Here is a 12,264-nt window from a genome sequence, read left to right on the forward strand (position 1 = left end):
GACGGGACGGGACGGGACGGGACGGGACGGGACGGGACGGGACGGGACGGGACGGGACGGGATAGGTTATGAAAGGATAGGATAACCTGGTTAACGGAAAAAAGATAGGATGAGCTGGTTAACGGAAAACCAGATTTTAAACAAAACAGAAATGCGTATATGCAACACATGCATATACATATGGTGAAGAATTACTGTGTCAGCCATATGGTCTTAGTATGCCTGAAAATTTTCATTCACCAAGTAGATTCTGATATTTTTCTGCAATGATCCTTACAGCAGGTTTCTCAGTGTGATCTCCTGATTATCCCTAACAATAATAATTGACTCGATAGTTTTTTTGTTATATGATCAAAGTGTTATTTCTATTCAAAGGACAGATCAAATGTAGTACCTAATAGTTCCACAGAGTCGTGCGAATTCAAAGTACTGTTCATAATAGAAATAAATATTTGAGTTTCAGCTTGATTTTGTGAGAGTTCATCAGGTTTTGATAATTCATTGATATTCAGCAAAATTTTCGAATCTTTGACAGTCATATTCATGACATTAGGGCCGGAGTGATGAAACTCAGCTTCGTCTGCGAATAAAATGCCATAAAAGTAATCAAGGTGTTCGAAACAGTTATTAATATAGATAATGAAAAGAAGTGACCCTAGAACTGAACCTTGATGTACACTACAAATGATTTAATGATAAGAGTATAATGTGGAATCATGAAAAACCGCGTGTACAGGTTGAGACATATATGAGTGAAAAAAAATGCAACTCCTCTGACACCATAATATTCAAGTTTCTCAAGCAATACCTTTTGCGAGAAGCAATGAAAAGCTTTGCTAAGAGCGAAGAGTAAGTAATATGTTAAACTCTCTCGAGCACATCACATCGTCACAGCATGTTTTATCTACCACTGGAATTATTTTAAGTTTTTTGATTTTGACTATTTTCTTGTATATACAGATATGACACAAATTGAAGAACTTTTTCTATACCACAATTGAGGTAGGTACACTAAACCAGTTGTTGTTATCGCCTAGTGATGCTAAGTTTTAGATGCTACCATACTCCATCAAAAGAATCAGACTAACGAACATGTGTAGGAATAACCTAAAAAATGACAAATAATGTAATGATGACAAAACACCTTCAAAAACAAGCTTTCATTTACCAGCTCCCAAAAGAAGGAAATAACAACTTTCTCGAATGTTTTTTTGTAAAAAAATAACCTAAAAATCAGCGATGAAGTTGTTTCGTAAATGGAACAACAATTTAATTCAAATAGCTTTTCCAAAAACTACTCAATTCAAATGAGTTAGTGTTGCCATTGTACTCAAATAATTTGAAATATCAGGTGTATAACCTTCAGATCTGCATTCACTTTTTTTTCAGGAATTTCTGCAGACCTCTACACACCGCCAGACACCACGATGGAATCAGTAGATAAATATCCGGAAAACAAATGCTATTGTCCACGTAATGAATACTGCCCTCCTAAAGGACTTCAAAATATCAGCCCTTGTCAATTTGGTGAGTGGGTTTGCGATCATTCCAAAATTTATAACTATGTGCAGAGAAAATAGATACGAGGTTTTTCAAATTTTTGTTTTCCTCGCATTTATTCATCAATTTCTATTTTGACCTATTCAAAGTAGTTGTGATATGCAATGCACCCATCCTTTCATGGATATCTTCGAACTTGGGAACAGAAAAAAGTCGCAGGGAGGCAAATCCGGTAAATACGATGGCTGAAGCATCATTACGATGTTGTTTTTGGCCAAAAAATCACGAACAAGCAATGACGAGTGAGCAGGTGAATTATCGTGAAGCAAATGCCACAAAACCGGAAGTTTTGAACATTCACCTTATTTTTTCAACAGACCTAATATTATGAAAAAACATCCAACTCAGGTTCGATTGAAAGAACAAAATCGAAAACTGCAATTGTTTGAATGTCATATAGTACACCGAGTGCTCACTTTTTCTATAAAAAAACAAATATTTTTTATTGATTTTCAGCTAACACAAGAGAGCTGGGAGATATGTAGTTCGTTCTCAGGAGATAAATCAAATACATAAAATTATTTGTTCACAGATGCTCCAGTATATATCTCTTACCCCCATTTTCTCGATGCTGATCCAAGTTTAATCGAACATGTAGAAGGACTCAAACCAGATCGAGAAAAGCATCAATCGTACTTCAAAATTCAACCTGTAAGTAAATGTCAATTTATTTATTTTTGTTAGTATTAAGATGCCTATACAGCTTGTCAAATCTAGGAGGAGACTTGAGAATTCCCTCTCCCTTTCTCTCTCGCTCTCATAGTGTTTTAACGAACGCACATGTAGTGGGCGGAACCATAACGGAATTCAGAAAGCTCTTTCTACATTTGACAAGCTGTATACTAGTGTTGCAACTCATATGAAAAGAATTTCCAGGCAAATCTGTCAACAAATATGGCTCCCTTCATTTCCATGTGACGGTAAAGTGTTGGGTTTTCTACAATGTAATGATATAAATTGAGAGGTAGATGTGAATGATGATGACACTGACACTGATAAAATAATATGTTAGGTTATGTTTTTATGTATGAAATACATGACAGTTTCTCGATTTCATTGCATTACTTTAGTGAATCTATAAGAATCTAGATTTTTTTATTAGATACATTTATTTAATGTCGCATAATTATAACAGTATTGATTTCCTACATTAAATTTTCATATACGGTGCAGCAGCTTAATACGTCTTAGAAAGGCAATTCGTTTTTCATAGTTGCAATTTTGTCCTAAGGCTGCTACAGTAATTATAACTGCATCAATGTCCAATTTCAACACTCAAATAGTGATCAGTTCCTGAACTGAACACGACGGTGATAACCGTCCCCGATTTCCATTCGTCACCGTAACACGACCTCAAATTTAATTTTATGACTCTTCAGCCAATCATAAAACTTGGTTAGTAAAAAGTATCCAATACGAACCGCCAATTCTTCAGTCCACGTGGACTAGTTCGAAGCGGCATTATTTCTCGTATTGCTTTTTTTGGTACATTCCGCTTGAATAAATCTAAAAAAATTGTAAATTCCCAAAATGAATTCATGATAAATTCATGATCAATCAGTCGCAACTGACTAAAACCAATTTAAAAGGAACGATTTTTATTTAAACTGTATAGCTGTATAGTCTGGCACCAAATATATTCGAATGTGATCATCATGGATGGCTGAATTTTACTATTCAAAATGATGCTACTCAAAGACAGGTAATCTGAACAACTTAATAAAATGGGTATAAACAATTTGCATGGTGGCAACAGAAAAAGTGGAACCGAATTAAAACAAACCAAAAAACTTCTGGATTCCATTAGAATTCTTTTGTCAGGTGTATGTTATTCGCTCTCTTGAATAATGTAGCACCAATAGATAGATATTCTCTCAAGGTGAAGACTGGATTTTTTTTTTAGGAGAGAAAAGAGACTTCCCCATGCATATTTCTCAGTTCAAGAAACCCTATCCTTATCTTGAAATATAGAAACAGCGCTACGTTTACTTGTGTTGCTTGGAACCTTTGCTGTAGTAATGAATATTAGGTTAGGTTAGGTATAAAGTGAGTAGGTCTTTTGGACCCTCAGCACAACATTTGTCAGTACTTTTATTCCAAATTCTTGAAAATCGTCAATATAGAGATATATGAAAACTAATTACACAATGGATAAATATTTCGGAACCAAATTTAGTAGACCAAATATGATTTGACCAAACTAATCATATTCACAGATCAATTAGACGTCCGTATATATTTCTTTAGATCGAATTTGCACTTTGCCAAATCACCAAAACTATCTTACTGTTTTCGGTGTTGTATTCAATCAAAAAAGTTGGTGTTATCTCGGGAAAACCGTTGAATGCCAGATCTTCGTCTTTACTATCTGTTATCTGCTGAAGCCACAATGATCCAAACTTCATGCTGGGTTATCGTTTCCTGCCTTTGTTTAGCCACTCATTGGTGAACTTTCAGGTTTTATAAAATAACGAAGGTCTGACATTCAAGAGCTCATTCTCAAATATTTAAAAGATACATTACAATAATGAGAACAAAATCAAAGATATCGCCTGCAAAGATGTATGAATTCACAAAAACCAAATGTATTCATCTCAAAATGTACCCTTCAAAATTACAGATAGTCGATAATGATATCGAATATGTTTAAAACACTAAATTCATAGGCATGATAATTGGCAGAACCATATCTAACATCTGAAACAAGGCTACAAAAATAGACTGAATCTTATGAAGACAATCGCTGCAAAACAATGAGGTTTAGATTCTACCATGATATCACAATCTATAAATCGTTGGTTCGATCTAAATTGAACTCTTTGCAAAAAATCGGTCCTGCAAGAACTTGATGTAATTCACAATATAGCAATTAAAAACAGTAAAATATGCTACACTCATTTCAACCATTTCAATGTCATGTGCGCCATAACGCCATTGCAAATCGATTTAGCGCAGCTTATAGATGGAGAAAGATGGCAACAGTTCCATTTTATAAAAGACGCAATCGATATTCAACAGATCTAGATCTACAGCATCCAACCAACCCCCCTTTCTTTAGTACTACGCTATAACCACCTTGGCCTCCGAAACCTTGATCAGATCAGTGTGGACATTAGTCTGACAGGATGTAAAAAACTAGAGACGACAATAGGGTCCTCATAGCAGCTCTGAATCACAGCTTACGTAGTTATTGACATGTAAAACCCATAAAGGGGTCAGAGTAATTAATATTAGCTCAGCTTTCAGTACCAAAACGGCTACCACTAAGTCACTGAGGCTGCGGTGGAAGATGAAAGTTGAAACTTCAATTAGAACTTTAGGTTAGGTTAGGGTTAGGTTAGGTTATGTTAGCTCAGAGTTCAATACCAAAAGCGCTACCACTACGTTACTGAGGCTGAGGTTGACGACAAAAATTGAAACTTCTATTTGAACTTTAGGTTAGTGTTAGGTTAGGTTAGGTTGGGATTAGGTTAGGGTTAGGTTAGGTCATTTCAGGCTGAAGACAGCAAAGATAGTCTGCTGAGGTTAATACCCGCATTATGAAAGGAAATGACCTACGTCATGTACATGAGATCTAATGTTCATTTTCGATTCAGTGTATTGTGTAAAATTTTACTTTGTGAGTAATGATGTTGCTGAAACTCATGTGGTTAATGCGACTTTGCTTGTTGATGAAATAGAAAACTGTCTCAGCCATCTGTTTTACTTTTCAGAAACTGGGAGTGCCAGTAGAAGGAAAGATACGAGTGCAGTTGAATCTGAAAGTTGATCAGGCCCCATACATCGTCGCTGTTAAAAATTTTCCAAGTATGGTGTTTCCCATCATCTGGCTTGAAGAGGTAAAATGTTAATTGATTTTTTATAACGTAGATATACAAAATAATAACAGAGCTGAAAGAAAAAGTATTGAATGTGAAGATGAAAAATGTTTTCCTTGAGTAAAGAAAGATACGATAATGGGAAAAATGTTAGCAGGGACATGGCTGTAAGCAACGGCTATCTTTCACATATAGTAGATAAGTTAACTAGGAAACATAAAGACAAGATGTTGGAAAATGAAAAGGGATAAATTAGCTCCTTAATGTTATAAATACCATTGCCAAATTACAATAAAATTAGGTAAAGGATATTTAAGATATTCACGAATAACTTTTTTTTAATTTTTATTTTAACACCCCGTATCTTGAAAATGAAGGATTTGCGGACCCATGTTTATATGAACATTTCATCTTAAAATTACCTAAAGAATCGTCTGTTGAATTCATGGTACATACTTAATTAACACCCTGTATGGTTATGACATCAAAACCAAACTCCAATCGCCCCAATGGAAGGGCCCAGGAGAGCCAAGACTCGCTGTTTTCTTCAGATTGTGGAAGGTGAAAAAACGCAAAAGAGGACGATCAAAAAATGCCTACGATATTGTTTTACCAAGTCAGTTTCAAGAGAACTAGGTAGAACCTTTGCAAGATCACCTTACTTTGCCTTTGTAGATGCACATATAAGATATGACATTGCCTTCTGGGCAGTATTCAGCTAAATATTTGTTTTACAGAAGCGAGCTGTTCGGTGTGTGTGCACGGCAAAGTTTCCAGAACACTGCCAACCAGTATTCATATTGAACAACGAATCCTAACAATAATCTCTCTATTCATTCTTGAAACAGTAAGTCTGATTCATAAAAATATATCTGCACACACACGAGCCGCACTGTAATACTGTTACGTTGTTCCCCGTGGGTTGACCAACAACTGACTACACTGAACAATAATCAAACTTAACTTTTTCACTTCAAATACAACAAACACTTCAACTAAAACTTCAACTATTTTTCGAATGTCTATCGCCTCACCAGATCGCTTCGCGTACCGCACTGTAACTTCCACTTGACTGTGTCGATATACTCGTGGCTAGCGTTTATATATCGTTATCGAATGCGCTAGAAAAGTTCGCAGAAATTCCTTATTTTTGCTACATCTAGAGTGGCAGCGAACATCGTACATTCGCGCGCTTTTAGCTACGTCACAATTGGTTTATGTCTATCAGTGGCGGCCGGCGCTATTTTCTTTAGGGCATGATTTACAACAATACACGCAAAGCTAACTTGATCAGACTGTCCCTGCCCACGACAACAATGGTGAAGTATTCATTATTATACAATGGAATAAAGATATACAAAGAGTTGTTTTTTGACTGTTTCCAGGAAAAAACTAAGCGACAACTCAATTGATAAAGCCTATTATGATTTGGATGAATTTTACAATGACCACTCATTTTGTACATAACGCTTTGATATAACATATATTTTTAAAAAAATTAATTTGTATAGCATTTTTGCTCTATACTAATGTGTTTGATATTCCATTCTATATAGATAAGATTTTAGGTACTACTTTTATACCATTTTAACATAGTTCAAAAATGTATTTCAACAGGAACTTTCTCTTAGGATAACAAACGTATTTCTCTCTCTCTCTCTCTCTCTCTCTCTCTCTCTCTCTCTCTCTCTCTCTCTCTCTCTCTCTCTCCCTCTCAGCCATTTTCCAGTAATTCCAGTAATATGTTGTTTTATTGATGTGATGAAGAGAAATGATCACAAACGATCTAAACTGCTCAGTTGTGTAATTAAGTTTTCTTCAGAGCCGGCAAAAATCATAAGATGACTCATTGAAGAGTGGCTCTTCGAGTCCAAAAAAAATATCTTCTGAAGATATCTCAAAAGTCTAAATTTCGGTTAAAAGGTGAAACTGGGATCTCTGCTGTATAATAAATCCAAAACAGGCACCAGACATCAAACACCAGAACTACATCACTCTTCTCGACGAGCGGTTTATCAACCATGTTGGCATATTCAGGAGGTAAAGTTAGTTTCTCCTGAAGACGCCGACTTGTTAAGTGAAATGCATGTCGAAAAAATTATTGTAGTTCTGGTGTTTGGAATAGGGTCTTGTTTTGAACGTTAGTAAACAATAAAGAATTTATTGCTCACGATGTTAGATCAAATCTGATAGCTTCAATTTATTCAACAAAGTAACATTGTTGGAGACATTTCCTTAAATAGTAATCTTAAAAGTAAAATGTTGGTATTCTATTCAAAATGCAAAAGTTCTATTCAGAATTAACGACTTAACGAGAAGACTGGTAAAGTTGTATCTATTCCTACAGCAGGAGGAAGAAATACAACTCGGTTCCATAAGTCAACAACATAATTCAATAATACATTTTCTTTTCTTTTTCAGGGAATTGATGACCTCACTCCGCCGATTAGAAGATGGATATACTTGGCTACGACTGTTGGAGACATCGCTAGTCCACTTCTGACATATGGTTGCATATTTTTGGGTACTTGTGTTATACTTGGAGCTTTCGTTAACGCATACAAGTCTCTTCTGTTCACCAAGGAAACCATTGAAATAGGTGAGCATCAATAGATCTCTTGCCAGAGTCCACGCCTAATTTATGTTTTTAAAAGTGACACACTTTATACAGCAACATAAAAGTACTAATCAAAACAGTAGTACTTCACTCGAATAACTCTTCACTCAACTATTTACTGTTACTTATGATGCACTGTTTGGAGGAAGATTAAAACATCTTTGAAGATGATCACTTGGTGATCGAAACACGTGTCGAGGTGTTGGGAGAAAACTCCAGTAATATTATTTACTGTTAGTTCACTGTTTTTTTTTTTCATTTGCTACCGCTGCCGTATCTGAACTACTTCTTGATAAGCCCGATGTAACGTTAAATAGGAAGACTGCTATTGTGCGGCCTGCGGTTTTGTAACGTATACTTTAGATGGCACGAATCTCCACAAAAAATCTAAGGCCGTCATATCAGGTGATGTAGCGGGTCATTCTAAGAGACCACGTCTACCTAATATCCATCGGTTTTGATAATATCCAGCTTTCCTCTAACCAGTCTGACACAATAATGAAGTGATACGTGGCTTAGCCCAGTTGAAACCAGAACCCAAATAAAAGATCTGAGTTTTGCCTTGCATTGAGCTGCTGTAAAGACACAGAACAAATCTTCGGCGTTCGATGTCGGTGCCCAACTTTGCAGCGAACCGCCTTAGAGAGCCTCATTTATTTTTGATATTCATGGAATGAGTCTTTTGTCGACCTCATAGATGGCGTTTTCATAAGATATGGCATCTTCTCTACAGATTTCATTATAGTCAGAATGTGAATAGAGAAGAATTTGAAATTTTTTGGCTCCGCTTCAGATGGCCCATGCGCAAGGTCCAATTTTGGCACACTCTCTCTAACATATCGACCGGTATTTCACGTATAAATGCTTCAATATTGGCTTCCAGAGCGTCAGTCGTTACTGGTTCATCCCTGTAGACATGATCCTCAACATGATCCCACAAGAAATAATCCAAAGGCGTTAAATCACACAATCTAGGCGGCCAATTGACGGGCCCCAAACGTGAGATAAACTGTTCACCGAAGGCGGCTCTTAATTGGGCCATTGTTTTGGGTGCTGTGTGACATGTGGCACCGTCTTGTTGAAACCACATGTCAGGCGTGTCCAATTCCTCCATTTTGGGCAACAAAAAGTCGTCAATCATCACACGGTAGCGCTCGTTATTCACAGTAACGTTCCGGCCATTGTCATCTTTGAAGAAGTACGGTCCGATGATGCTACCGACCCATAATCCACACCAAACAGTGACTTTTTCGGGATGCAATGCTTGTGACTGGTCTTCACTCCAGATGCGGAAATTTTGCTTGTTAACGTATCCATTCAACTAGAAATGAGCCTCGTCGCTGAACACAATTTTTCGATAATGTTGGACGTTCTGGGGGGTCGTGTGGCATCAATTCTTGCACCAGCTGTATCTCATAAGGTTTTACACCCAAAACCTTTCGCGAAATTTTCCACGTAGTGGAGTAACATAGGCCCAATTGCTGCGAACGGCGGCGAATCGATATTTCACGGTCATCACGAACACTGGCGGATACAGACGCAATATTTTCTTTGGTCCCCACTCTACGTATGCGTGTTGGTGGTTTAATGTCTAATAATGTAAACCGGTTTCGAAATTTAGTCACAAGCTTCCGAATAGCTCCCTCAGTAGGCCGACGAAACTGTCCACTAATTGGAAAAAATGCACGATGCACTTTCTTCACCGAGCATGAATTTTGATAATAAAATATTTCAATAATTTGTAAGCATTGTTAATTAGTAAGTCGATTCATGGTTAAATTATAGACCAAACTGAACAAGTTTGACAATGACACAAGACACGATCTGTCATGAACAGTGTTGCCAAGAAGATACCAGCAAAAAATCACTCATTACCTGTACCTGGATTTGGTGAATTGTCAATAACGTTCGTTGACCTTTTTCTACCTGCCCTCATGCTGTTTGCTATTTTTGAACTTCTCAGAATGGGATTCCATATTCAATTGAGCTTCTTGTTTTCTGTTGAAATTATTCGTGTGTTTGTGGATCTGTATTGCCTCCCGTACCAGTCGGCTATGGTATCCCTGGTCGGTGACAATAATTTCCGTGTTTTCAAACAAGATCCTGTGGTTTCCTTCACTGAGTGGGTGTTTTGCCACAGCTGGCTTGTCTGTTCGGCCTATTCTGCAGTTTCTTTTATATTCCTTCAGCCTTGTTCCCATGGATCTTTTGGTGGTTCCATTGTATACTTTCCCACAAGTGCACGGTATGCGATAAACCCCTGCTGCAAATAGTGGATCCCTCTTGTTTTTAGCCGATCTGAGGCTTTCTTGTACCTTCTTGGTGAGACATCCGATGTTTCGGAATAAGACACTTGGCTAATTGCCTCTTCAGCCCCAATCTCGATATCATTACAAAATGGAGCACTAAATTAATTCATAAAATTCCAGTTTATATCTGAAAGTTACTTATTGCTTTTTTCCTTTCTATGAAAGGTTCCCAAATTTTTTTACACAAAGATGGAGATGTTGAAAATCAAAACCTGCCTTTCTCAATTGCGAAATTATGATAATCCTGCAATACTGATTTTTACATCTTTTCTGTTTCAGGAATGAAGAACATTCGTAGGCGTAGTAGCGCATACATCTACAATTCCAACAGATTCATTACCAGAAGGGACACTTATACATTACTCGATTTGGACGAAGAGGGCTCGACGATGTAGTCTGATAAATCTTAAGCGGCCACATTCAGAAAACTTAGAACAACTTACAAATTATTTTAATTTCAACTCTTTAGTGTTGACTTGCCCCACCAACCCCCACAAAACGGCTGGGATTAGATTGTACATTAGAGTTAGATTTTACCGCAATTTGATTTAGTTCTTCTTTGCAATTGCAGGAACTAGTTGTATTTCGTCTCTGAGAGTACATCGTTAAGACGTTGATTACGAATCTCTTTGAAGCAGTAGAGTTGTAGTTTTTATCGTATTGCGGTAATTGTTTAAAACTACAAAAAATTGGAGAACAAGAAAATCAACACCAGTTTGAAAATTGTCTAACAATGCCACTGAACATTGAGGTAACTTGAGTTAGTATAAGTGACAACGACAAAGTGAAAACAACTACTTCATCTTAAAAGTACCTACTTTAAAAACTTTATTTATGATTTTTGTAAAGTAACTTGACATTTTTTGATGGAATGAAATTACAAATTAATCAACCTAATGACATATTTTTTAATATCGACACTACTCTTCCTTCCAGTTCAAATGTATGTGAAGATTTTTTTTTTTGAAAAACAAGCGAATACTCTTTCTAATTTTCATTGTCAAGTTTCAAGTTGTATATATAAATATGAAACTTTTTTGGTCCTGATATATGCATTCATGTAGTCATAAACTTAGATCATTGTGGTTAGCCAAAAAGATCAAGGGTAGGTATTTTAATTATTTACAAAATGAGTTTTACTTTTTTGATATTAGTTTTACTCTTTTGAGGTCTGAAAGTAATTTATAAAGTTCTTATGAAATATTCTGGAATAATTAATTTTGTAGCAGAATAAAAACACCCCTTTTTGCTCAATTTAGAAATATAATGTGATAGAGAAAGTGCAAAATATTTTGCCTTTTTTACTATTATTTTACCTAGAAAATATATATTTATATCATAACTCGTTTGTTTTATTTCTATGTGAATACCTCAACAACTGTATTTTGAACCGTTAACAAATTCATGAAGGTAATATACAACTCAGTTCAACAAATGGAGTGAATGTTCATGTTTCTCATAAAATGTTCATTTATTCGTCAATTTCTTCAAAGTAGTCCTCTCATTCACATATTTCATGAATGAACTCAAGTGAAAAAAAATTCTTTGATGATGGAAAGTTGAATATTCATTTTTCAATAAACTAATGAACAACTGGTCGATCGGTAGCCAGGCGGTTTGACGTGGGTGCGATGTTCACTCTTTCGAATTGACTGCCGTGTTGGTCGGTGGTTCAAGCTCTAGTCTGAACGATCGATTTTCACTTGCTATTGTCCAACCCTTGTTAGGAATCACACGTTAAAAGATAAGACCTCGTTAATCCTTAGCTCGTAAATTTAATTCAGGAGCGAGTCTTCAGAGGAGATGGATGTCGAGTTTACGACTCCAACGGACCTCCCTGTAAATTTAGCTCAGAAGCGAATCTACAGAGGTGATGAATGTTGAGTTTACGACTCCAACTGACTTCCCTGTAAATTTAATTCAGGAGCGAGTCTTCAGAGGAGATGGATGTCGAGTTTAC

The 12,264-nt window shown here is 36.4% G+C and overlaps 1 protein-coding gene across 1 annotated transcript in view; it reads left to right on the plus strand.

The window, feature by feature from the left end:
• The window catches only part of LOC111508191 (scavenger receptor class B member 1), an 87,111-nt gene extending 75,465 nt beyond the window's left edge, over positions 1-11,646 (plus strand). Inside the window, exons 7-11 of the mRNA XM_074175175.1 lie at positions 1,390-1,527; positions 2,093-2,211; positions 5,274-5,399; positions 7,800-7,977; positions 10,584-11,646. Of these exons, the coding sequence (XP_074031276.1) occupies positions 1,390-1,527; positions 2,093-2,211; positions 5,274-5,399; positions 7,800-7,977; positions 10,584-10,699 (677 nt within the window). The 3' untranslated portion in view covers positions 10,700-11,646. The remainder of the gene's footprint in view (positions 1-1,389; positions 1,528-2,092; positions 2,212-5,273; positions 5,400-7,799; positions 7,978-10,583) is intronic.
• The last annotated feature ends 618 nt before the right edge of the window (positions 11,647-12,264 follow it).

The sequence above is a fragment of the Leptinotarsa decemlineata genome, unplaced genomic scaffold, assembly GCF_025532065.1.
Source record: "Leptinotarsa decemlineata unplaced genomic scaffold, Ldec_3_MD MMD2_P_RNA_scaffold_1, whole genome shotgun sequence".
In the NCBI taxonomy this organism is placed as follows: Eukaryota; Metazoa; Arthropoda; class Insecta; order Coleoptera; family Chrysomelidae; genus Leptinotarsa; species Leptinotarsa decemlineata.